The 27,301-nt window shown below is 42.0% G+C and overlaps 1 protein-coding gene across 3 annotated transcripts; it reads right to left on the bottom strand.

Moving 5' to 3' along the window:
- Window positions 1-8,872: 8,872 nt before the first annotated feature.
- On the bottom strand, window positions 8,873-25,782 carry mindy4 (MINDY lysine 48 deubiquitinase 4). Of its 3 annotated transcripts, none has more exons than XM_020479738.2 (18): window positions 25,554-25,782; window positions 25,099-25,218; window positions 24,771-24,994; window positions 24,341-24,614; window positions 23,813-24,075; window positions 23,649-23,704; window positions 23,418-23,530; window positions 23,093-23,209; window positions 22,211-22,299; window positions 21,738-21,839; window positions 21,394-21,457; window positions 20,717-20,782; window positions 20,491-20,558; window positions 20,329-20,392; window positions 13,795-13,956; window positions 13,222-13,399; window positions 12,878-12,962; window positions 8,873-11,744 (listed from the first exon to the last, which is right to left on the bottom strand). In XM_020479738.2, the coding sequence occupies exons 1-18, from the start codon at window positions 25,623-25,625 to the stop codon at window positions 11,696-11,698; spliced, it is 2,166 nt and encodes a 721-aa protein (XP_020335327.2). In that variant the 5' UTR covers window positions 25,626-25,782; the 3' UTR covers window positions 8,873-11,695. The 3 variants fall into 3 exon arrangements, with proteins under 3 accessions (XP_020335327.2, XP_020335328.2, XP_020335330.2); XM_020479739.2 differs by having other exon boundaries at window positions 24,873-24,994; XM_020479741.2 differs by lacking the exons at window positions 25,099-25,218; window positions 25,554-25,782 and having other exon boundaries at window positions 24,705-24,888.
- Between the last annotated feature and the right edge of the window lie 1,519 nt (window positions 25,783-27,301).

Raw genomic sequence — 27,301 nt, 5'->3', positions numbered from 1 at the left:
TAAAAATTAAATACAGTTGGGAAAGAGGTAGTTGTTTGGGCTAAATTATAGGTGGGCTATGTACAGGTGCAGTAATCTGTGAGCTGCTCTGACAGTTGGTGCTTAAAGCTAGTGAGGGAGATAAGTGTTTCCAGTTTCAGAGATTTTTGTAGTTCGTTCCAGTCATTGGCAGCAGAGAACTGGAAGGAGAGGCGGCCAAAGAAAGAATTGGTTCTGGGGGTGACTAGAGAGATATACCTGCTGGAGCGTGTGCTACAGGTGGGAGATGCTATGGTGACCAGCGAGCTGAGATAAGGGGGGACTTTACCTAGCAGGGTCTTGTAGATGACATGGAGCCCGTGGGTTTGGCGACGAGTATGAAGCGAGGGCCAGCCAACGAGAGCGTACAGGTCGCAATGGTGGGTAGTATATGGGGCTTTGGTGACATAGACTGCATCCAATTTGTTGAGTAGGGTATTGGAGGCTATTTTGTAAATGACATCGCCAAAGTCGAGGATTGGTAGAATGGTCAGTTTTACAAGGGTATGTTTGGCAGCATGAGTGAAGGATGCTTTGTTGCGAAATAGGAAGCCAATTCTAGATTTAACTTTGGATTGGAGATGTTTGATATGGGTCTGGAAGGAGAGTTTACAGTCTAACCAGACACCTAAGTATTTGTAGTTGTCCACGTATTCTAAGTCAGAGCCGTCCAGAGTAGTGATGTTGGACAGGCGGGTAGGTGCAGGTAGCGATCGGTTGAAGAGCATGCATTTAGTTTTACTTGTATTTAAGAGCAATTGGAGGCCACGGAAGGAGAGTTGTATGGCATTGAAGCTTGCCTGGAGGGTTGTTAACACAGTGTCCAAAGAAGGGCCGGAAGTATACAGAATGGTGTCGTCTGCGTAGAGGTGGATCAGAGACTCACCAGCAGCAAGAGCGACTTCATTGATGCATTGATGTATACAGAGAAGAGAGTCGGTCCAAGAATTGAACCCTGTGGCACCCCCATAGAGACTGCCAGAGGTCCGGACAGCAGACCCTCCGATTTGACACACTGAAATCTATCAGAGAAGTAGTTGGTGAACCAGGCGAGGCAATCATTTGAGAAACCAAGGCTGTCGAGTCTGCCGATGAGGATGTGGTGATTGACAGAGTCGAAAGCCTTGGCCAGATCAATAAATACGGCTGCACAGTAATGTTTCTTATCGATGGCGGTTAAGATATCGTTTAGGACCTTGAGCGTGGCTGAGGTGCACCCATGACCAGCTCTGAAACCAGATTGCATAGCAGAGAAGGTATGGTGAGATTCTAAATGGTCGGTAATCTGTTTGTTGACTTGGCTTTCGAAGACCTTAGAAAGGCATGGTAGGATAGATATAGCTCGGTAGCAGTTTGGGTCAAGAGTGTCCCCCCCTTTGAAGAGGGGGATGACCGCAGCTGCTTTCCAATCTTTGGGAATCTCAGACGACACGAAAGAGAGGTTGAACAGGCTAGTAATAGGGGTGGCAACAATTTCTGCAGATAATTTTAGAAAGAAAGGGTCCAGATTGTCTAGCCCGGCTGATTTGTAGGGGTCCAGATTTTGCAGCTCTTTCAGAACATCAGCTGAATGGATTTGGGAGAAGGAGAAATGGGGAAGGCTTGGGCGAGTTGCTGTTGGGGGTGCAGTGCTGTTGACCGGGGTAGGAGTAGCCAGGTGGAAAGCATGGCCAGCCGTAGAAAAATGCTTATTGAAATTCTCAATTATGGTGGATTTATCAGTGGTGACAGTGTTTCCTATCTTCAGTTGATCATTTGTGTGAGATTGTGTGAGATTGAGGGCATCAAGTTTAGATTGTAGGATGGCTGGGGTGTTAAGCATGTTCCAGTTTAGGTCGCCTAGCATCACGAGCTCTGAAGATAGATGGGGGGCAATCAGTTCACATATGGTGTCCAGAGCACAGCTGGGGGCAGAGGGTGGTCTATAGCAGGTGGCAACGGTGAGAGACTTGTTTTTAGAGAGGTGGATTTTTAAAAGTAGAAGTTCAAATTGTTTGGGTACAGACCTGGATAGTAGGACAGAACTCTGCAGGCTATCTTTGCAGTAGATTGCAACACCGCCCCCTTTGGCAGTTCTATCTTGTCTGAAAATGTTGTAGTTTGGAATTCAAATTTCTGCATTTTTGGTGGTCGTCCTAAGCCAGGATTCAGACACAGCCAGAACATCCGGGTTGGCAGAGTGTGCTAAAGCAGTGAATAGAACAAACTTAGGGAGGAGGCTTCTAATGTTAACATGCATGAAACCAAGGCTATTACGGTTACAGAAGACGTCAAAAGAGAGCGCCTGGGGAATAGGAGTGGAGCTAGGCACTGCAGGGCCTGGATTCACCTCTACATCGCCAGAGGAACATAGGAGGAGTAGAATAAGGGTACGGCTAAAAGCTATGAGAATTGGTCGTCTAGAACGTCTGGAACAGAGAGTAAAAGGAGGTTTCTGGGGGCGATAAAATAGCATCAAGGTATAATGTACAGACAAAGGTATAGTAGGATGTGAATACAGTGGAGGTAAACCTAGGTATTGAGTGATGAAGAGAGAGATATTGTCTCTAGAAACATCATTGAAACCAGGAGATGTCATTGCATGTGTGGGTGGTGGAACTAATAGGTTGGATAAGGTATAGTGAGCAGGACTAGAGGCTCTACAGTGAAATAAGCCAATAAACACTAACCAGAACAGCAATGGACAAAACATATTGACATTAAGGAGAGGCATGCTTAGTCGAGTGATCAAAAGGGTCCAGTGAGTGGAGAGGTTGGTTGGGGGTCACGGCGATTTAGACAGCTAGCCAGGCCATCGGTAGCAAGCTAGCATAGGATGGAGGTCTGTTGTTAGCCACCTCTTGCGTTCCGTCAGTAGATTAGCAGTTGTCCTGAATCTGTACAACACTGCCAGTACCTAGGATCAAGGATCAAAGCCTCTCTTGAAAAAGCCTAACCTTGACCCAGATTTTTTTTTTTTTACTATCGGCATATATCGAAACTCCCATTCCTCTCGTAACAAAATTCAAAAGCTGTTGCGCAACAACTCACTGCCTTCCTGAAGACAAACAATGTATACGAAACGCTTCTGGTTTTAGACCCCATCATAGCACTGAGACTACACTCGTGAAGGTGGTAAATAACCTTTTAATGGCGTCAGAACAAGGCTCTGCATCTGTCCTCATGCTCCTAGACCTTAGGACTGCTTTTGATACCATCGATCACCACATTCTTTTGGAGAAATTGGAAACCCAAATTGGTCTACACGGACAAGTTCTGGCCTGGTTTAGATCATATCTGTCGGAAGTATATCAGTTTGTCTCTGTGGATGGTTTGTCCTCTGACAAATCATCTGTAAATTTCGGTGTTCCTCAAGGTTCTGTTTTAGGACCACTATTGTTTTCACTATATATTTTACCTCTTGGGGATGTCATTCGAAAACATAATGTTAACTTTCACTGTTATGCGGACGATGCACAGCTGTACATTTCGATGAAACATGGTAAAGCCCCAAAATTGCCCACCCTGGAAGCCTGTGTTTCAGACATAAGGAAGTGGATGGTGGCAAATGTTTTCATTTTACTTAACCCTGATTTCAAGGTTTTACTGCTAATCTAAAAAGCATTACATGGGCTTGCTCCTACCTATCTTTCTGATTTGGTCCATCCGTACATACCTATACGTACGCTACAGTTACAACACGCAGGCCTCCTTACTGTCCCTAGAATTTCTAAGCAAACAGCTGAAGGCAGGGCTTTCTCCTATCGAGCTCCATTTTTATGGAATGGTCTGCCTATCCATTTGAAAGACGCAGACTCGGTCTCAATCTTTAAGTCTTTATTAAAAACTCATCTATTCAGTAGGTCCTATGATTGAGTGTAGTCTGGCCCATGGGTGTGAAGGTGAACGGAAAGGCACTGGAGCGACGAACCGCCCTTGCTGTCTCTGCCTGGCCGATTCCCTTCTCCACTGGGATTCACTGCATCTAACCCTATTACGGGGGCTGAGTCACTGGCTTACTGGTGCTCTTCCATGCCGTCCCTAGGAGAGATGAGTCACTTGAGTGGGTTGAGTCACTGACGTGATCTTCCTGTCCGGGTTGGTGCCCTCCTCGGGTTCGTGCCGTGGGGAAGGTCTTCATGGGCTATACTCAGTCTTGTCTCGGGGTAGTAGGTTGGTGTTTGAAGATATCCTTCTAGTAGTGTGGGGGCTGTGCCATGGCAAAGTGGGTGGGGTTATATTCTGCCTGTTTGGCCCTTTCCGGCAGTATCGTCGGACAGGTCCACAGTGTCTCCCAACCCCTCCCGTCTCAGCCTCCAGTATTTATGCTGCAACAGTTTATGTGTCGGGGGGCTAGGGTCAGTCTGTTATATCTGGAGTATTTCTCATGTCTTATCCAATGTCCTGTGTGAATTTAAGTATGTTCCCTCTAATTCTCTCTCTCTCCTTTTTGCTCTTTCTTTTTCTCTCTCTCTTCTCCCGGAGGACCTGAGCCCTTGGACCATGCTTCAGGACTACCTGGCCGGATGACTCCTTGCTGTCTCCAGTCCACCTGGTCATGCTGCTGCTCCAGTTTCAACTGTTCTGCCTGTGGCTATGGAACCCTGAACTGTTCACCGGACGTGCTACCTTGTCCCGGACCTGCTGTTTTCGACTCTCTCTCTACCGCACCTGCTGTCTCTAACTCTGAATGATCGGCTATGAAAAGCCAACTGACATTTACTCCTGAGGTGCTGACCTGTTGCACCTTCTACAACCACTGTAATTAGTATTATCTGACCCTGCTGGTCATCTATGAACGTTTGAACATCTTGGCCATGCTCTGTTATAATCTCCACCCGGCAAAGCCAGAAGAGGACTGGCCACCCCTCAGAGCCTGGCTCCTCTCTAGGTTTCTTCCTAGGGTCTGGCCTTTCTAGGGAGTTTTTCCTAGCCACCGTGCTTCTACATCTGCATTGCTTCCTGTTTGGGGTTTTAGGCTGGGTTTCTGTACAGCATTTTGTTAAATCGGCTGATGTAAAAAGGGCTTTATAATACATTTGATTGATTGATTTCAACGGCTGGGACTGGGAGACTAGTCAGGATCGAGGAAAAGATGAAAGGAGCAAATACAGAGAGATCCTGGATGACAACCTTCTCCAGAGCGCTCAGGACCTCAGACTGGGGCGAAGGTTCACCTTCCAACAAGACAACAACCCAAAGCACACCGCCAAGACAATGCAGGAGTGGCTTCGGTTCAAGTCGATGAATGTCCTTGAGTGACCCAGCCAGAGCCCGGACTTGAACCCGATCGAACCTCTCTGGAGAGACCTGAAAATAGCTGTGCAGCAACGCTCCCCATCCAACCTGAGAGAGCTTGAGAGGATGTGCTGAGAAGAATGGGAGAAACTCCCCAAATACAGGTGTGCCAAGCCTGTAGCGTCATACCCAAAAATACTTGAGTCCGTAATCGCTGCCAAATGTGCTTCAACAAAGTACTGAGTAAAGGGTCTGAATACTTATGGAAATGTGATATTTCACTTTTTTTTATTTGATACATTTGCAAAAAAAATCTAAAAACCTGTTTTTACTTTGTCATTATGGGGTAATGTGTGTAGATGGATGATGGGGAAAAAACGATGTAATCCATTTTAGAATAAGGCTGTAACGTAACTAAACGTGGAAAAAGTCAAAAGGACTGAAAACATTCCAAATGCACTCAATAAGAAAGGAATACAAATCCTTAAACAATTCAAATCCACTAGAGAACAACTGTCCGGTCCGACCAGCTGTTGTGTGTAGTCTACATCTCCATGTTTTATGATCAAATAATATTCGCCAAGTTGACAACTATAGCAGAACATTCACATTACAGCTCTTCCTCAAGTCCTTTGTAACAGTTGTTTCACAACAGTTTTTGTGAATAAAATGTTCAATATATTTCCTTTAATAACATTCTGTGTTGTGTGTGTATTCTTTAACCATGCATATGTTATAGGGGCCATTTTGAGACCTTTAGGTTTATAAGATTAAATAAAATCTAATTTTATTTGTCACATTCTCCAAGTGTGACAGGTGACCTTACTGTGAAATGCTTACTCACAAGTCCTTAACCAACAATTCAGTTTTAAGAAAATGCCTAAAAATGCAAATAGTCTGGGTAGCCATTTGATTAGCTGTCCTGGAGTCTTATGGCTTGGAGGTAGAAGCTGTTAAGAAGCCTCTTGGACCTAGACTTGGTGCTCTGGGACCGCTCGCCATGCGGTAGCAGAAAGAACAGTCTATGACTAGGGTGGCTGGAGTCGTCAACAATTGTTAGAGCCTTCCTATGACACCGCCTGGTATAGAGGTCCTGGATGGCTGGAAGTTTGGCCCCGGTGATGTACTGCACCGTATGCACTACCCTCTGTAGTGCCTTGCGGTCGGAGGCCGAGCAGTTGCCATACCAGGCAGTGATGCAACCTGTCAGGATGCTCTCAATGCTGCAGCTTTAGAACCTTTTGAGGATCTGAGGATCCATGACAAGTATCTTTTCAGCCTCCTGAGGGGGAATAGGTTTTGTCATGCTCTCTTCACAACTGTCTTGGTGTGCTTGGACCATGTAAGTTTGTTGGTGATGTGGACGCCAAGGAGCTTGAAGCTCTCAACCTTCTATAATCCCGTCGATGAGAATGGGGGCGTGCTTGGTCCTCCTTTTCCTGTAGTCCACAATCATCTCCTTTGTCTTGATCATGTTGAGGGAGAGGTTGTTGTCCTTGCACCACACAGTAAGGTCTCTGACCTCCTCCCTATAGGCTGTCTCATCGTTGAACCTATATTAGTAATGATTAATACATTATGAATAAACTATTTACTAATCCCATTATAAATGCTTTATTACGGCGAGTTATAATAAAGTGCTACCCAAATGTTAATTTACTGTGTGAAAATGCATTTAAAGGGATTTGGGAAAAGCAACCATGTAGGCTAAGGTGAAAGTATTGTTTACAAAAATGCCCAAAATACCAAGTCATCACTCTCACATTGGCAATTCAATAACACTATGACTATGACCCTAAGTTAAGGATAAATCGAATCTAGCCAAAACAATGAAATAAAATGTTTGGCCTCGGCTAGAGGCTCATGCTCAAATAGTATGTAACGTTATCATGAGTGGGTGGAGATGTTTCTGCAATCACTCAAGCTTCAAATACATAGCAACAGATGGCCAGTGGTAAACTGATTGGGGAAGCTGCGATTTACTTCCATTCAATCAGATTGGAATAAAACTGGGCTCAACCTTTGTGCATTGTTCTTGCGAAATGGAGAAAGAAATACAACATACATAAATATTGTTGTATTTGGTTGTGGTGCCACTATTTGCTCCTTTTCTTGACAAACTACATACAGTGCATTCGGAAAGTATTCAGACCCCTTTACTTTTTCTACATTTTGTTACATTAGAGTCTTATTCTAAAATGTATTAAATAGTTTATTTCCCCTCATCAATCTACACACATGACAAATGACAAAGCAAAAACAGGTAAAGATTTTTTGCAAATGTCTTTTAAAAATGTAACTGAAATATTACATTTACATGACAGCCCGATGTATTCATATATTCAGTACTTGTTGAAGCACCTTTGGCAGCGATTACAGCCTTGAGTCTTCTTCTGTAAGACGCTACAAGCTTGGGGGAGTTTCTCCCATTCTTCTCTGCAGATCCTCTCAAGCTCTGTTCATCATTCCCTCAATCCTGACTCCAAGTCCCTGCTGCTGAAAAACTTCCCAACAGCATGATGCCACCATGCTTCACAATAGGGATGGTGCCAGGTTTCCTCCAGATGTGACAGTTGGCATTCAGGCCAAGGAGTTCAATCTTGGTTTCATCAGACCAGAGAATCTTGTTTTTCATGGTCTGTGTCTTTCAGTTGCCTTGTGGCCAACTCCAACCGGGCTGTCATGTGCCTTTTACTGAGGAGTGGCTTCGGCCTGACCACTCTACCATAAAGGCCTGATTGGTGGAGTGTGCAGAGATGGTTGAAGGTTCTCCCATCTCCACAGAGGAACTCTGGAGCTCTGTCAGAGTCACCATCAGGTTATTGGTCACCTCCCTGACCAAGGCCCTTCTCCCCTGATTGCTCAGTTTGGCTGGCTGGAAAGCTCTAGGAAGAGTCTTTTCCATTTGTATTGTGTGTAGATTGATGAGCAACATTCTTTATTTAATCCATTTTAGAATAAGGTTGTAACGTAACAAATGTGTAAAAAAGGAAGGGGTCTGAATACTTTCCTGAAGGCAGTGTCGATGCACTACAGGTGTTACACAATCTCCTGACTTGACATTTACTTCATGTAAAAAAACACTGGAATGAATATGCTGGTGGGAAAAAAAACTTCATAAAAAACACTTGAATGAATATGCTGGTGGGAAAAAAAACTTCATAAAAAACACTGGAATGAATATGCTGGTGGGAAAAAAAACTTCATAAAAAACACTGGAATGAATATGCTGGTGGGAAAAAAAACTTCATAAAAAACATTCATGTCTATACATCCCACGCGCACACACACACTCCAAAATTGCTCATCCTAATATTTCTTAATTCCATTATTTTATTTTTAGATTTGTGTGTATATTGTTAGATTATTACTGCATTGTTGGAGCTAGGAACACGAGCATTTTTCTCTACCCGCAATAACATCTGCTAAATTTGTGCATGCGACCAATACAATTTTATTTGATTTTGATTTGGCAAACTTTAACATTTCATATATCTTCTCTTCTGTCATGGAAACCAAGAGTGAGCAATGTTGACAACATTCAGGATCCATATACAACTCAACAGTGGCAGCAAGAGGACAATCAAGGCATTGCATGTGTCCAAGTGCAGTCATTCACAGAAGACAAAAGGCAAGATACAGGTGATCCACAACTTTTAAATTAATAAAACTAATTATTTTACAACTCTGACCATTCAAATAAAACATCTACAGTCAAAAATGTTTTATAGTAAAAAAATACACATCAAATGGTTAGATATGTAGTATATACGGCATGTAATAGAATAATGTTTGAAATATAATAATACCTTATGGATATTGTCATACATTAAAAGGTAGAGTGAGCTAAATGACATTGCCACAAGCCGCACAGATGATATTGTGATGAGCGAGATGCAAGATGCTCTTAGCTGTTGAAGAAATAACCGCTGACTATACCTTTAAGACTGATGGTCATGAAAGCTGCATGTCATAGGCTACAACAAATCCAAGGCACTCCTCTTTATATTGGGCATGTCCATGTAAAAAATGATGAGGTAAAGACTTGTTTTAAGACGTATGAATCAACATTTCCTGCACCACTTATAAGAACATCTTCAGGCATTCAAAATTAAATTATGCTCCCTAGGGGCAGCGACTAGCCTAGTGGTTAAGTGCCAGTAACCGAAAAGTCGCTGGTTCAAATCCCCGAGCGGACTAGGTAAAAAACCTGTCAATGTGACCTTGAGCAAGGCACTTAATCCTACTTGATCCTGTAAGCCACTCTGGATAAGAGCATCTGCTAAATTATTCAAATGTAAATTACATGTACAAAATGGCCGCCATGATCGTGTCAACACATGTGGTTGTTGATGAAATACAATAATATTTATACAAATAATATATTTTATACCATGGGTCTCCAACCCTGTTCCTGGAGAGCGACCCCATTTCGCTCTAACCTGATTCAGGTGTGCTAGATTAGGGTTGGAGAGAAAAATCGACAGGATTGAAGCTCTCCAGGAACAGGGTTGGAGAACCCTGTTTTATACAATACAAATACACTGACTGTCCAAAACAGTAAAGTGCCAATATGTAACTTACTTTAAAAGTGGCAAAATGTAACTTTTTGTGCGACCTGACCAAATTCACATGAAATGTGGGTTATAAATCTATCATTCAACTTGAAAACAAGTCTATGCTTCTATGCTTTCCATTCTTAACTTTTATTTTTGCATTGTTTACTTCTGGTTTTGTACACCAGCTTCAAAACACCTGAAAATAAAATATTTGGGGTTCTGGAAAATATATTTCACAGTTTAGACGGTACAATGATTCTCTACACTGTACCATCTTATTTTGTCACATAGATTAATATTAGAGTAACTATTAGAATTTCATCAAACAGGAAATGGCGGAGCGATTTCTGCATAGTGCAACTTTCACTATACCTTCCTAATATTGAATTGCCAGAAAAAAAACAGAATTGTTGCATCTCGTTATGTTGTTGTCTTCCGGTGGCTAGCTAGCTAGTTGGCTAATTTAGGAAAGGGACCAATTTAGCTATGGATGGAGATAGGGATTTGGATTTGTGGTTTTATTTAAAGATGCACTATGCAGAAATCGCTCTGCCATTTCTTGGTTGTTTCAAGTCTAATAGTTCACCTAATTTCAGTTTATGTGACAAAACAAGCAAGAATAGTGTAGAGAATCATTGTACGATCTAAACCGCAGTGAAATATATTTTCCATAACCAAAAATATTTGAAGCTATTTGAAGCTGGTGTACAAAACCGAAAGTAAGAGACACAAAAACCAAACTTAAGACCGGGAAGCATGAAAAATGTGCGCATAGAACAGATCTACCACTTCTTAAGACTTGATTTCAATGAGAATGATAGATCTATAACACAATGCACAATGCAGCTTTAATTCTCCGTACGGGCCAATGATTATAATGGTGATAATGATCCAAACATTAATTCATACATTGTGCCCCTGGCCTGAGAGGATGGAAGTTCAATATGTAGCTAGACATAGTAGTCTAATGTTAACTAGCTGGCCTGGAGCATTGTTGCCCATGAAAGTAAGTTAAGCTAGCTAGCAAGCATTTTAGCCAGGTAGCCTAGGACAGCAAAAACTAAAAGCGTGTACTGAATGACAGAGTCATAGACCATTTCATCGACATGAAAGGAGATGATGGCATTGGCGTTTCTCTACAAGTAGGGTGAGTCAACATGTTAATTCTACTTGCACGAATGCACGCACGCACACACAGAGAGACAAAGCAGAACCATGGACAGCCACATCACATTTAGCTTACGTTGATTGGACCAAATCGTTTTTGGTATCTTTTAGTTGTCACTGTATTAGACCAAACATAGGGGATTTGACTTGATGATGTTGAAATGTTGAAGTAGAAATGGTGCCTGGAATAGTGGAGGCAGCTCCTTATGTTAACTCTCTGTGGTTCTAAATCAATAGTTGTTTAGTAAAAAGCCAGAAACATTAACTTGCTTGATTATGCTGTAGGTCATATAACTGTTTGCTACATGCAATATGATTTGTGGACTCCACCGGACAGAGGTTTCTCTCCGGTTTTATGACTAAACAAAGGTGTGGTTGAATTTATTCTGCCACTATGTCTTCTTACTGTCTCGGCCTTAGGCCTATATATCACAGTGGCAAGGCATATGAACTAACAGGTTCTAGAGCAAACAACGCAATTATCACAACACACACAGTAAGTTGTAATATGGCTTTTGGGGGGGGGGGCTTGGCTTCCCCAGTGATTTTACCCATGCACAGCTACTGTAAGTAAATCTATTTAATCTGTAATACATGCATGACTATAAGTCGCTTTGGATAAAAGTGTTTGCTAAATGGCATATTTTGCAATAAGAAAGCAGTATATTTTGTGTCTTCAGCCATGGGGTAGGCCCAGTCTCATCTACAGTCATCACCTACTATCCACTAGCCAGTCAAAGTATGGGCTCGGTGTCATTCCAATTGACAATGGCATCTTTCCATCTAGGAAAACAAAACACAATAAACAGTCAAAGAGTGGACTATGGTAAATGCATGCAAATGTTGATATAATTTTAAGTCGCTCTGGATAAGACTGTCTGCTAAATGACTAAAATGTACATACGGTACCATAAAAACATTGTACTACAAATGTTGTTCAAAGTATCACTTGCAATATAAATAGGCAGCATTATACACTGAGTGCACAAAACATTATGAACACCTGCTCTTTCCATGAAATGAATCCAAGTGAAAGCTATGATCCATTACTGATGTCACTTGTTAAATCCACTTCAATACGTGTAGATGAAGGGGAGGAGACAGGTTAAAGAAGGATTTTTAAGCCTTGAGACAATTGAGACATGGATTGTGTATGTGTGCCATTCAGAAGGTGAATGGGCCGGACAAAAGACTTAAAGTGCCTTTGAAAGGGGTATGGTAGTAGGTGTCCGGCGCACCGGTTTGTGTCAAGAACTGCAGCGCTGCTGGGTTTTCCACGCTCAACAGTTTCCCGTGTGTATCAAGAACAGTCCACCACCCAAAGGACATCTAGCCAACGTGACAACTGTGGGAAGCATTGGAGTCAACATGGGGTGCAACTCAATATTAGGAAGGTGTTCCTAATGTTTGGTATACTCAGTATAGATCCTACAATGATAACAGTTTTATTTGTCAGGGGCATTTCAAGATACCCAAGGACACTTTACATAAAAGTACATACAAATGTAATCCTAGTGCAATTACAATCAATCAAGCGAAGTGGTTCAAGCTAACATGTGGAAAGGTTTTAAGATGGTCATATCATGGATGATTTAGCTATTTTGGTATATAAAAAAAAAAGATAAATAAAAACATTTGAAAACATATTGAATTTGGTCTTTACTACTATAGCCCACAGAAACGCATTGAATAACACATTCATAAACTGCAAAAATGACAGTCCAGAGTAGGCACAAAACTAAGCTCCATACTTCCATTCATCTCTTTAATCCAGTACTGGTTACCTTCAGACAAGTCACTAGCATAAACTGATGGATTTTGATGGGAATGATTTGATTTATATTTAAGCACCGGTGCATCAATAGACTCTAGGGGGTTTTAATGCATGTTTGAACAAGAAAAATGAACTGACTCACTTGGTCCGTATACAGTGTTCAAGAGGAGGAATGAGATCGGTGTCCACACCTTGGCAGCCAGCAGATATTCCTGAGGTACCTACAACTGGACATAAATACAAGAATACAAACTCTTCATGAGGAACATTAACTTGATATTAACTTATGATTAGCGTTGTAAGTCATTAATTTTTCAAGTGAAATACATACGAGTGATACGTGAGATGAATGAATAGAGACTTATCATTTCACATCAATAACAGTTACCCAAATAGCTACAGTACATTGGAAAGGGATGTATCTGTGTTGAGTTCTCTATCAGATCAAACCAACCCAGATTATCATCATCGGTGATCCATACGTACAGACAGTTAGGCAGATTTCCTCCTGCTGATTGGCTAGGCCGTCGTAGTAGTACAGGTCAAACTCCCCGATCACACACTGGTCACTCAGCAGCTCCTGCACACCAAAGAGCACGCTGAAATGGCTCTCACTGCACACCACCCAGATAGGGAACTTAGGAGTCTTCAGGTTGGAGCCAACCTTCAAAATGTATCAAACCATACATGATCATTAGAATCAAAAGGTATCTGGAAATAGAGCGTTTTGGTTGAGTGTAGACATCGATTGAGTCAAAAAGAGTTGACTAAAATATGCATTGTTGGTTAGTGTTTCTCTATGCTGCACATGTTACTAGCTAACTAGTTACTTCCGGTTCTAAAATTGTGCCTTTTTAATCAATCTTTCTGCACTATCTGTAATATTTTTGGGCTATTTTAACAGATGTCTGCATCCCAAAAAGAACCCTCCCTATTCCCTTTATAGTGCTCTACCTTTAACCATGATCCATAGGGTTACAATCAAAAGTAGTGCACTATATAGGGAATAGGGTTCCATTTGGGACACATGTGATGTGTCATGTAACCATGTGTTTTTACCTTGCATATATTATAATGTTCAAATAAGGACAGCAGTCCAATGTCACTGCGACATCTTATTCCCTTGAGAAGGGTCAGGTTTCCATTGCCTGAATCCAGCTCCATATTGTTGTTGAAGACATTGGACACAGCCTGTCCACACAGCAATAAATTGACAAGCTCCTAAGGAATAATAATAAACCAAAATAAATGTCAGGGTGGATTATGTTTAAATTCATACAGTAAACATACAGTATAACGTAATACACTATCTAGTCACCCCCAAAAACAATTATTTCTTTGGCCGCCTCTCCTTCCAGTTCTCTGCTGCCAATGACTGGAACGAACTACAAAAATCTCTGAAACTGGAAACACTTATCTCCCTCACTAGCTTTAAGCACAAACTGTCAGAGCAGCTCACAGATTACTGCACCTGTACATAGCCCACCTATAATTTAGCCCAAACAACTACCTCTTTCCCTACTGTATTTAATTTATTTATTTATTTTGCTCCTTTGCACCCCATTATTTTTATTTCTACTTTGCACATTCTTCCATTGCAAATCTACCATTCCAGTGTTTTACTTGCTATATTGTATTTACTTTGCCACCATGGCCTTTTTTTGCCTTTACCTCCCTTATCTCACCTCATTTGCTCACATCGTATATAGACTTGTTTATACTGTATTATTGACTGTATGTTTGTTTTACTCCATGTGTAACTCTGTGTCTTTGTATGTGTCGAACTGCTTTGCTTTATCTTGGCCAGGTCGCAATTGTAAATGAGAACTTGTTCTCAACTTGCCTACCTGGTTAAATAAAGGTGAAATAAAAAAATAAAAAAATTAATATACCCAACAGTATGTGAACACCCCTTCAAATTAGTGGATTCGGCTAGTTCAGCCACACGCATTACTGACAGGTGTATAAAATACATTACACCGCCATGCAATCTCCATACACAAACAATGGCAGTAGAATGGCCTTACTAAAGAGCTCAGTGATTTTCAACGTGGCACCGTCATAGGATGCTACCTTTCCAACAAGTCAGTTCGTAAAATTAGAGCTGCCCCGGTCAACTGTAAGTGCTGTTATTGTAAAATGTGAATGTCTAGGAGCAACAACGTCTGAAACCGAAAAGTGGTCGTCCACACCTTGGTTCCAGTGAAGGGAAATCTTATTTCTACAGCATACAATGACATTCTAGACGATTCTGTGCTTCCAACTTTGTGGCAACAGTTTGGGGAAGGCCCTTTCCTGTTTCAGCATGAGAATGCCACCGTGTACAAAGCGAGATCCATACAGAAATGGTTTGTTGAGATTGGTCTGGAAAAACGTGACTGGCCTGCACAGATCCCTGACCTCAGCCCCAATCGAACACCTTTGGGATGAATTGGAATGCCGACTGCAAGACATGCCTAATCGCCCAACATCAGTGCCAGACCTCATTAATGCTCGTGGCTGAATGGAAGCAAGTCTCCGCAGCAATGTTCCAACATCTAGTGGAAAGCCTTCCCAGGAGAGTGGAGGCTGTTACAGCAGCAAAGGGGGGACCAACTCCATATTAATGCCCAGGATTCTGGAATGACATGTTGGACGATTGGGTGCCCACATACTTTTGGTCATTTAGTTTACAGTGCATTCGGAAAGCCTTCAGATCCCACATTTTCTTAGGTTACAGCCTTATTCTAAAATTGATTAAATTAAACATTTTCCTCATCAATCTACACACAATACCCCATGATGACAAAGAGAAAACAGGTTTTTAGAAATGTGTGTTCATTTATAAAAATAAAAAACAGAAATAAGTATTGAGACCCTTTTGCTATGAGATTCGAAATTGAGCTCAGGTGCATCCTGTTTCCATGTCACAGCAAAGACCAAGCCATGAGGTCGAAGGAATTGTCTAGAGAGCTCCGAGACAGGTGTGTTTTGAGGCACAGATCTGGGGAAGGTTACTAAAACATTTCTGAAGCATTGAAGGTCCCCAAGAACACAGTCGGCTCCATCATTCTTAAATGGAAGAAGTTTGAAACCACCAAGACTCTTCCTAGAGCTGGCCACCTGGCCAAAGTGAGCAATCCGGGGAGAAGGGCCTTGGTCAGGGAGGTGATCAAGAACCCGATGGCCACACTTACAGAGCTCCAGAGTTCCTCTGATGAGATGAGAGAACCTTCCAGAAGGATAACCATCTCTGCAGCACTCCACCAATCAGGCCTTTATGGTAGAGTGGCCAGATGGAAGCCACTCCTCAGTAAAAGGCACATGACAGCCCGCTTGGAGTCTGCCAAAAGGCAACGAAAAAACTCAGACCATGAGAAACAAGATTCTCTGGTCTGATGAAACCAAGATTGAACTCTTTGGCCTGAATGCCAAGTGTCACATCTGGAGGAAACCTGGCACATTCCCTAAGATGATTCATGTTGGTGGCTGTAATCGCTGCCAAAGGTGCTTTAACAAAGTACTGAGTAAAGGGTCTGAATACTTATGTACATGTAATATATTCTAAAAACCTGTTTATGCTTTGTCATTATGGGGTATTGTGTGTAGATTGATGAGAAGAAGAAAAAAAAACATTTAATCAATTTTAGAATAAGGCTGTAACGTAACAAAATGTAGAAAAAGTCAAGGGGTCTGAATACTTTCCGAATGCACTGTACATTATTTAGGGCTGGGGATTGTCAGTGGCCTCACGATACAATAATATCACAATATTTACAGTTGAAGTCGAAGTTTACATACACATAGGTTGGAGTCATTAAAAGTAGTTTTTCAAACACTCCACAAATTTCTTGTTAACAAATTATAGTTTTGGCAAATCGGTTAGGACATCTACTTTGTGCATGTCAAGTCATTTTTCCAACAATTGTTTACAGACAGATTATTTCACTTAATTCACTGTATCACAATAACAGTGGGTCAGAAGTTTACATACACTAAGTTGACTGTGCCTTTAAACAGCTTGTACAAATCCAGAAAATTATGTCATGGATTTAGAAGCTTCTGATAGGCTAACTAACATAATTTGAGTCAACTGGAGGTGTACCTGTGAATGTATTTCAAGGCCTACCTTCAAACTCAGTGCCTCTTTGCTGAACATCATCGGAAAATCAAAAGAAATCAGCCAAGACCTCAGAAAAAAAATTGTAGACCTCCACAAGTCTGGTTCATCCTTGGGAGCAATTTCCAAACACCTGAAGGTACCATGTTCATCTGTACAAACAATTGTACGCAAGTATAAACACCATGGAACCACGCAGCCGTCATACCGCTCAGGAAGGAGACGCGCTCAGTCTCCTAGAGATAATGTACTTTGGTGCAATAAATGCAAATCAATCCCAGAACAACAGCAAACAACCTTGTGAAGATGCTGGAGGTACAAACAGGTACAAAAATAAAACGAGTCCAATATCGACATAACCTGAAAGGCCGCCCAGCAAGGAAGAAGCCACTGCTCCAAAACCGCCATAAAAAAGCCAGACTACGGTTTGCAACTGCACATGGGGACAAAGATTGTACTTTTTGGAGAAATGTCCTCTGGTTTGATGAAACAAAAATAGAACTGTTTGGCCATAATGACCATCATTATGTTTATAGGAAAAAGGGGGATGCTTGCATGCTGAAGAACACCATCCCAACCGTGAAGCACAGGGGTGGCAGCATCATGTTGTGGGGGTGCTTTGCTGCAGGAGGGACTGGTGCACTTCACAAAATAGATGGCATCGTGAGGTACATGAGGTAGGACAATTATGTGGATATATTGAAGCAACATCTCAAGACAATAGTCGGGAAGTTAAAGCTTGGTCGCAAATGGGTCTTCCAAATGGACAATGGCTTAAGGACAACAAAGTCAAGGTATTGGAGTGGCCATCACAAGCCCTGACCTCAATCCTATAGAACATTTGTGGGCAGAACTGAAAAAGCTTGTGCGAGCAAGGAAGCCTACAAACCTGACTCGGTTACACCAGCTCTGTCAGGAGGAATGGGACAAAATTCACCCAACTTATTGTGGGAAGCTTGTGGAAGGCTACCCGAAACGTTTGACCAAAGTTAAACAATTTAAAGGCAATGCTACCAAATACTAATTGAGTGTATGTAAACCTCTGTACCACTGGGAATGTGATGAAAGAAATAAAAGCTGAAATAAATCATTCTCTCTACTATTATTCTGACATTTCACATTCTTAAAATAAAGTGGTGATCCTAACTGACCTAAGACAGGGTATTTTTTACTTGGATTAAATGTTAGTAATTGTGAAAAACTGAGTTAAAATGTATTTGGCTAAGGTGTATGTAAACTTCCAAATTCAACTGTAGGTGCCAATACAATATCTACTGCCATTCTATATGTATCATGATTCTATATGTATTGGGATTTGATGTTCCCAAACATATTGCTCACTATATAAATGTCCGCTCACTGTCAACTGCTTTTATTTGCAGCAAACATAACATCTGTAAATATTTGTCATTATACCCTGATGAAGACAGCTTGGCTGTCGAAACGTTGGATATTATATATTTTTATAAGTTTTATACTCCGCTAGCCAGCACCTCGCCTAAATAGGTGCGTTTCTTTTTCTTCTAAATATTTGTATGAACATAACAAGATTCAACAACTGAGACATAAACCGAACAAGTTCCACAGACATGTGACTAACAGAAGTGGAATAACGTGTCCCTGAACTAAGGGGGGGTCAAAATCAAAAGTAACAGTCAGTATCTGGTGTGGCCACTGGCTGCATTAAGTTCTGCAGTGCATTTCCTCCTCATGGACTGCACCAGATTTGCTGTGAGATGTTACCCCACTCTTCCAACAAGGCACCTGCAAGTTCCCGGATATTTCTGGGGGCAATGTCCCTAGCCCTCACCCTCCGATCCAACAGGTCCCAGACGTGCTCAATGGGATTGAGATCCAGGCTCTTCACTGGAAATCACACACAGAACGAGCAGCATGGCTGGGGGCATTGTCATGCTGGAGGGTCATGTCAGGATGAGCCTGCCTGTCTTGCAGGAAATCACGCACAGAACGAGCAGTATGGCTGGTGGCATTGTCATGCTGGAGGGTCATGTCAGGATGAACACCATTAGGGAGGAGGATGTCTTCCCTGTAACGCACAGCGTTGAGATTACCTGCAATGACAACAAGCTCAGTCCGATGATGTCCATGACGGACCCTCCACCTCCAAATCGATCCCGCTCCAGAGTACAGGCCTCGGTGTAACGCTCATTCCTTCGATGATAAACGTGTATCCGACCATCACCCCAGGTGAGACAAAACCGCGACTCGTCCTATCTGGTCCAGCAACGTTGGGTTTGTGTCCATAGGCGACGTTGTTGCCGGTGATGTCTAGTGAGGACTTACCTTACAACAGGCCTACAAGCCTTCAGTCCAACCTCTCTCAGCCTACTGCAGACAGTCTGAGCACTGATGGAGGGATTGTGCGTTCCTGGTGTAACTCGGGCAGTTGTTGTTGCCATCCTGTACCTGTCTCGCAGGATTGATGTTCGGATGTACCGATCCTGTGCAGGTGTTGTTACACATGGTCTGCCACTGCGAGGACGATCAGTTGTCCGTTCTGTCTCCCTGTAGTGTTGTCTTAGGCGTCTCACAATTGCAATTTATTGCCCTGGCCAGATCTGCAGTCCTCATGCCTCCTTGCAGCATGCATAAGGCACATTCACGCAGATGAGCAGGGACCCTGGGAATCTTTCTTTTGGTGTTTTTCAGAGTCAGTAGAAAGGCCTCTTTAGTGTCCTAAGTTTTCATAACTGTGACCTTAATTGCCTACCGTCTGTAAGCTGTTAGTGTCCTAACGACCATTCCACAGGTGCATGTTCATTAATTGTTCATGGTTCATTGAACAAGCATGGGAAACAGTGTTAAAACTGTGTTATTTTGATTTTTATGAATTATCTTTGAAAGACAGTGTCCTGAAAAAGGGACGTTTCTTTTTTTGCTGAGTTTATATGTCTGCTGAGAGCCATGAGAAAACACATTTGAGATAAAAGTGTTGATGTTGGTATTGATATTAACAGTATTGATATTAAATCAAGAAAAAAATTTATCATTTTTTTTCTCCATTACTAATATTATTCCCCATGAGCAAAACCACAATGTCCAAGATTAATCCAAAAGAGCTATTGGTGAATTTGAAGAGTGTCTTTCAACAGAATTGGAGAAAACATATTGATTTCTACTTGGCACAGTGCTATGTTTTTGGTGGCCTACCTAGTGCATCCCATTTGTGTTTTTTTAAACATAACATTTATTTAACTAGGCAAGTCAATTAAGAACAAATTCTTATTTACAATGACAGCCTACACTGGCATAACCCGGACGACACTGGGCCAATTGTGCACCACCCTGTGGGATTCCCAATCACGGCCGGTTGTGATACAGCCTGGATTTGAACCAGGGTGTCCGTATTGACGCCTCTAGCACTGAGATGCAGTGCCTTAGACCGCTGTGCCACTCAGGAGCCCAAATAATACCCTATTCCCTACATAGTGCACTATACAGGAGATAAGGTGCCATTTGACACATACACCCACCTGTGTGCAGTAGCCATGGGCTCCGATGAGTGTGGTGTTGGGGACATCCATATCCTCTCTAACCCTGAGGAAAAGGGGGAACAGGATCACAACAGCTACTTTGTATGGCATGCATGCATTTTCTGTCTGTTCATATGTGTTGAATGTACACTACCATCGTACCGGTCAATAGATCTGGAGAGAATAGCAGAGATGGTGAGCAATATACACCCTAAGGCTCCCGACTCAAACTACAAAGAAAGAAATCACTAGTTTAGTCAAGTGTGAGAAAAAGAATCAAACAGAAATATCTAACCGAAACCCTCAAAGTAGACAAGAGTGCATGCTTTGGCATTTGACATGGGCACATAAGGATATTGACCACATAATACATATAGAGTAATCTCACCTGTTGAATATGCTGTTCCACAAGCAACTGAAGGTCCTTTAGATTGTCAACATCAATACATGTCATCTACAACAAAAGAGTTTTAGGAAAGACGTTTGTCCAAATTGCATCAAAGATATCAAGAACCTCATCCTCAAACCTAGTTCATAACTGATGGTCACATTATATGGATATCTGGGAACAATAATAATGTAATTGGATTAGAGTAAATGTTTTAAAATGTTATAATTTCTCCTAGAAAAACACACTGTCTACATACTGTACAGGAGATGGCTGAAGCTAAACAGGGTTGGTCCTGGTCGGTCCCTGGATGGGAGACCAGATGCTGTCTGACACCCCCCTTCCTCTGGTCTAAAATAAAATATCCCAATGCCGCAGGGCAGTGATTGGGGACATTGACCTGTGTAGGGTGTCGTCTTTCGGATGGGACGTTAAACTAGTGTCCTGACTTTCTGTGGTCACTAAAGATCCCATTGCAGAGTAGGGGTTTTAATCCTGGTGTCCTGGCTAAATTCCCAATCTGGCCCTCATACCATGATGGCCACCTAATCATCCCCAGATTCCAATTGGCTCATTCATCCCCCCTCCTCTCCCCTGTAACTATTCCCCAGGTCGTTGCTAAAATAAGGGCAAAAAATAGATGACGAGGGTAGAGACTATCCCTAACATTACTGTACCTTTTCTAGTACTCCTTCAGATCTATGGTGTCCTGTAGGGGTGAAATGATTTCTTCCTGATGTTCTGCAAGACAACATTGGTAACAGAAAGGTTTATAAAAGGATAACCTTGGCTTACATCTTTTAAAACAAGGGTAGTATTAATTTGTGCACACCGTACCAAAACATTTTGCAACGGAAAACAAAGGTTTCTTATTGGACAAGTTTGGGTAGTCCCTCCTTGTTTCAGTCCGTTTTCTGCCTAGTGAATACGACCCTGTATTTTCATGTTGACATTCTCTACAAAGTGGTTTTGATTCTGCTGGCTAGATCCCAACAAGGAACAGAGAGAATTTATAACTTACATGGCGATGGTGGCTTTTTTCCCCTCCCCAGCCCTCCACAGGATCTCAGCAGTGGCTAAAGTGAGGCACTTTGTTCTCACAGCACCAGAGGGTCTTAATCTCCTGGTGACAAAATGCCATGTGAAGTCAATGGAAGTCATCTCAAGTCAAGGCGGAATTAAATACTGGAACTTACAGAATGTTCCATTACTTAATACTCACTGATGTAAATCAAGAAAGCACTCATTGATGTGAATTAATGGTTTGTGAAGAACATTTAATTTCTTATAATAAAGACTGCGTCACAAATGGCACCCTATTCCTGATATAGTGCACATCAGTTGACCAGAGCCATGTGGGCCCTGGTCCAAACTAGTGCACTAAATATGGAATAGGGGGATTAGGGGGAATAGGGGGAATAGGATGCAATTTGGGACAAAACCTAGTACATGTGGGCAATCTGACAGAGAAACATGAATGAATGCTGTGCTTACTGGTGCCCTGCGTCGCTGCCGGTCCCCTCAAATAGAAGTTTCTGCAGAATACAAGCCTGGACTGAAGCCAGAACTCCACAAGGACCACCCTGGGAAGTCAATACAGTGACATTGCTAAATTACATGACCATACACCTGAACATAACAACCAAGATAACCAATATTATCATGATTATAATGATTTGTTCCAAGGGATGGAGCTCTAGAGCCTAAATGCATCCCAAATCGGCACCCTATTCCCTACATAGTGCACTACTTTTGACCAGGGCCCTGTGGGCCATTTAGGACTAAACTCCTGTGTGATTGATGTTTTAGTCTCTGCAGACTGGTACAACAACAGCATTTCAACGGTGATCCAATCCTTCCTTCTTCTGAAAAAGTCAATATCTCAGATCAGGTGTATTGGTCCTACCTTGTTCTGAACAAGCCCATATCTCAGATCAGGTGTATTGGTCCTACCTTGTTCTGAACAAGCCCATATCTCAGATCAGGTGTATTGGTCCTACCTTGTTCTGAACAAGCCCATATCTCAGATCAGGTGTATTGGTCATACCTTCTTCTGAACAAGCCCATATCTCAGATCAGGTGTATTGGTCCTACCTTCTTCTGAACAAGCCCATATCTCAGATCAGGTGTATTGGTCCTACCTTCTTCTGAACAAGCCCATATCTCAGATCAGGTGTATTGGTCCTACCTTCTTCTGAACAAGCCCATATCTCAGATCAGGTGTATTGGTCCTACCTTCTTCTGAACAAGCCCATATCTCAGATCAGGTGTATTGGTCCTACCTTGTTCTGAACAAGCCCATATCTCAGATCAGGTGTATTGGTCCTACCTTCTTCTGAACAAGCCCATATCTCAGATCAGGTGTATTGGTCCTACCTTCTTCTGAACAAGTCCATATCTCAGATCAGGTGCATCGGAGAAAGTGAAACTCTGACTCCTCCACTCGGCACTGAAACAACTGGTGCTGGAGCCAAGGATGAGCTCTTTCAGGGCCTGGTAAAAACACACAGACATCACAGGACATCACAGCATTTTAACTCAAACCAGGCAAAATATCTGAGCTTCAGTAATCATGGCGGAGTCACCTATTCCCTATATAGTGCACTATTTTTCATTCACAGAGTGCCCCATTTCAACTCAATCCAAGGAGGGCCGAGTGTCGGCCCTCCTTGGAAAGAGTTTGACACATCTAAAAACGTACAATGGCAGTATGCTGGTCCATGGGTTGACTATCAGAAGTGGTTGGAGGCAAACTGGAGGAGTGGCAGGACACTCTGGAGAGCTCACGCAACTCCTCATCATCATCAATGTCATCTGCAACAAAGTACATGGTCCATGTCATCCAATACTGCAAAAGAGGTGTCATAATGATAACAATTATAGACATTGAGTGAATGTTGCATTTTGCAGCTTGATAAAATGTAATAATTACCCAAAATCATCTCCGACATGTGCAGATCAACATTTTGATTGGTCATTGATTTTGTTCTAAAAAAATATACATCAATAAAATAAATATATATTAAATAGGTTACAGTAAGAAATCAGAAATTCCCTAGTCAGTAAAATGGTTGAAGGAAACTCAAATCTACTTACCTGCTGGTCTTGTGCTTGTCTTTTCCTACTCTCTCAAACCCATAGCCATCTTCATCAAATCCTTTTCCCAGTGTGCTGCGCCGTGGCTGTTGGCTTTCTCTCATGGGGTCAGCAGTGGAGAGCTCTGTCAACCCTTTAACCATTCTCTGTGACTGGACAGTAGTCAACAGAGGCCCATCGCTGATGTTTTTGTGGTTTTCATTATTTGCCAGAAGAAGATTAGGGCCTCCCAACCGTCGAGTCTGACGTTTTCTATTCGATTCCTTAGAGAGAACACAATTCACATCACCAAATAAGGGAACAAAAGCAAGCTGTTCATTTGTATGTACCACAAGAGTCAGCTTAGTGAAGATCTTGTATCCATGACTATGAATATAACATCTCTCATAACAATACAGTCGTATTCATTCCGCACCAAACAGGGATCTGAGCTTGTCCAAAAAAACAAAACAAAAATGACATTGAGAAATGTTTTACCACAGTGTGTACGAATGAATACGACACAAGTTTCATTGAGTCAAACTGTACCTGGGGGGAACTAGCTATGGGACCTGCCATCATGCCTCGTCTGAGGCGACTTGTTTTGTTCTTATGAGTACTCTCTGTGGTGACGACCGTGTTTTTGTCTGAAAAGGACTCCCTTTTAGTGGCGCTGTCATTGTCTAGGAAGGAGGGTGCAGGCTGTCGGTCCTGCTGGCCCTCAGAGGAAAGGCTATGGCTCCAGAAACTTCTCTGGGGAGTATCTGACACTTCAAATGATGATAATGTACCATGAGGTGGACAGAGAACCTCTGAAAGTGACCTGGAACAGAAATCATTCACAATACACATCAAAACAAGCCTTTTGAAAATAACCTGACATTAATCATATTTAGATGATTATGATGAAAACCTTGACATGTCAGTTTTGTTGAAAATAACCTGACATGAATCATATTTAGATGATTATGATGAAAACCTTGACATGTCAGTTTTGTTGAAAATAAATCCAGTCATGTTCTCTTCTGCCCTGCTGTGGTCATACACTGTTGGTGTCAATATTGGAGACTTTGTCACCAACTTCTGTGTAGTTGATACAGTCTGGATGACATCACTGTTGAAGCCTGGCCTGTCCTCTTTATGTCCTTCAATGTGATGTCTTACAATGATTTCCAACATTGATTTCAGGGGACAGTCTTGGGCCTATCACGAAAACATAACAAGCATCTGTGTGTTAATAAATGAAAGCTGGGGCACTTTACTTTCAATGCATTCAAACTCATCTGCCTCTTCTTTGATTAGGCTACCTTGTTGTTTTTATATAGACCTTCCAAATGAAGAATTTGTCGCAGATCGGATCTATTGTTGATGCTGGCATCTGTACGGGGATGCTCTTCATCCATGCAGGCAATCGTTCTCTTGAGTCCCTGTAGTGTGTGCAGGTAAACAAACATTGACTTAGCCTGTAACACAATCAGACTAGCTAGCGAAATGTAACGTTTGCTAACTGTAAGGTATAGCTAACGTAAAGTTAAAACATCCAAGATTATATCAATACGCTGAACTGACTTCAAGTTGTTACTAATAATGCTAAGTTAATGTCAAAGATCTGTGTTAATGTTCTCTGTCTGAAAGAACATCTTCACCATCACAGCTTTCTACTGTAGCTTTACGTTAGTAACGTTACTCAGCCAGTCTAGCCAGCTGAAAGATAGCATTTTCATTTTATTCCAATTACAAATGTGAACAGCTCTCCACCTACCTTCCGACTGAGAAATTCCCGCACAAGCGATGCAGCAACTTCTTCTACTCGTACAACCATAACTTGTGGCATCAACGACAAATTCCCCCACAAAATGTCTAACCAGCTAGCGACAGGCTACATACAGCACAGTATAGAACAACGATAATAATTAACAGTATGGTCTGTTTCTATGGTTACAGTGCATGCGTGTTGCTGGGCCAAGAGAGGCTTCGTCATGCGTCATGCCTCCTGCTTCCGCTTCTTCTTCTCCTTCTTCTTCAATGTTTTATGGCAGACTATACCTATTGGTGTATTGCCGCCACCTACTGTAACGGGAGGCGGTTCATTCATCGACAGTATTCCTTGTAATGCCTCTGCAGAAGTCCCTGAGTCCCAAAGAACGCTCAGCCACACTCACAATGCCACCTATTTTCTAAAATGTCCTCTCTGTTTGCGCTGTGCAGTTGATAACCAAAGTAATACGTCCACCTTCGTGCAACATGTCAGGATCCCTCTGTTGACAAGGAACCATCTTGTGTCTTACTTCAACTTCAACCCTTTCTTACACTCTTCTCAATGCCTCCGGATAGGAGACATGCTGGACAGCCCTTATCCTTGCCACCTCTGTCTCCTTCACCTTAACAGGACACTTCAGAAATTCGGGTGCATGTTCACCACCACAATTGCAGCATTTAGGCTCAGCTGGCATATAATACTTCTACTGTCTACACTTGACACATGATCATTTACATTTATCACACTGCATAGGTTTGGGCATGAAGGCTCTCACAGGGAATCTCATATAACCCAAATACATGTGAGATGGGAGAGATGCTTCATCAAAAAACAATAGAATGGATGGAGTGGCTTCAGCACTCATTTTACCATGCAGGTCAGTCATTGTGCACCAACCGCTTGATCCAATTCTTCAGGTAAAGTACTAGTCAAAAGTTGACACACCTACTCATTCAATTTTTCCCCATTTAAAAAAAAACGATTTTCTAAATTGTTGAATAATAATGAAGACATCAAAACTATTAAACAACACATATGGAATTATGTAGTAACCAAACAAAAGTGTTAAAATATATTTTACATTTGAGATTCTTCAAAGTAGCCACCCTTTGCCTTGATGACAGCTTTGCACACTCTTGGCATTCTCTCAACCAACTTCATAAGGTAGTCACCTGGAATGCATTTCAATTAACAGGTGTGCCTTGTTAAAAGTGAGTTTGTGGAATTTCTTTCCTTCTTAATGAGCCAATCAGTTGTTTTGTGACAAGGTAGGGTTGGCATACAAAAGATAGCACTATTTGGTAAAAGACCAAGTCCATATTATGGCAATAATAGCTCAAATAAACCAAGACAAATTAGTCCATCATTACTTTAAGACATGAAGGTCAGTGAATACGGAAAATTAAGAACTTTGAAAGTATCTTCAACTGCAGTTGCAAAATCAAATTGCAGCCCAAATAAATGCTTCACAGTGTTCAAGTAACAGACACATCTCAACAGCCAATGTTCAGAGGAGACTGCGTGAATCAGGCCTTCATTGTCGAATTGCTGCAAAGAAACCACTACTAAAGGACACCAATAAGAAGAAGAGACATGCTTGCGCCAAGAAACACAAGCAATGGACATTAGACTGGTGGAAATCTGTCCTTTGGTCTGATGAGTCCAAATTGGAGATTTTTGGTTCCAACCGCCATGTCTTTGTGAGATGCCAAAGCAGCAGCTACTCTTCCTGGGGTCCAGCAAAATAAAGG

This window comes from Oncorhynchus kisutch, linkage group LG4, assembly GCF_002021735.2.
Source record: "Oncorhynchus kisutch isolate 150728-3 linkage group LG4, Okis_V2, whole genome shotgun sequence".
Lineage (NCBI taxonomy): Eukaryota > Metazoa > Chordata > Actinopteri > Salmoniformes > Salmonidae > Oncorhynchus > Oncorhynchus kisutch.
The sequence above is the reverse complement of the archived record's forward strand: the minus strand, read 5'-3'. Positions and strand labels throughout refer to the sequence as shown.

Excerpts from the sequence above, each read along its gene's own strand:
- mindy4 (XM_020479738.2), bottom strand. The coding sequence starts at position 25,625 with ATGCCACAAGTTATGGTTGTACGAGTAGAAGAAGTTGCTGCATCGCTT. Across the intron at positions 23,210-23,417 it reads TGGACCAGCATACTGCCATT|GCCCTGAAAGAGCTCATCCT; the intron begins GTACGTTTTTAG and ends TGTTTTTACCAG. Across the intron at positions 21,840-22,210 it reads GGCAGCGACGCAGGGCACCA|GAGATTAAGACCCTCTGGTG; the intron begins GTAAGCACAGCA and ends TTTTGTCACCAG.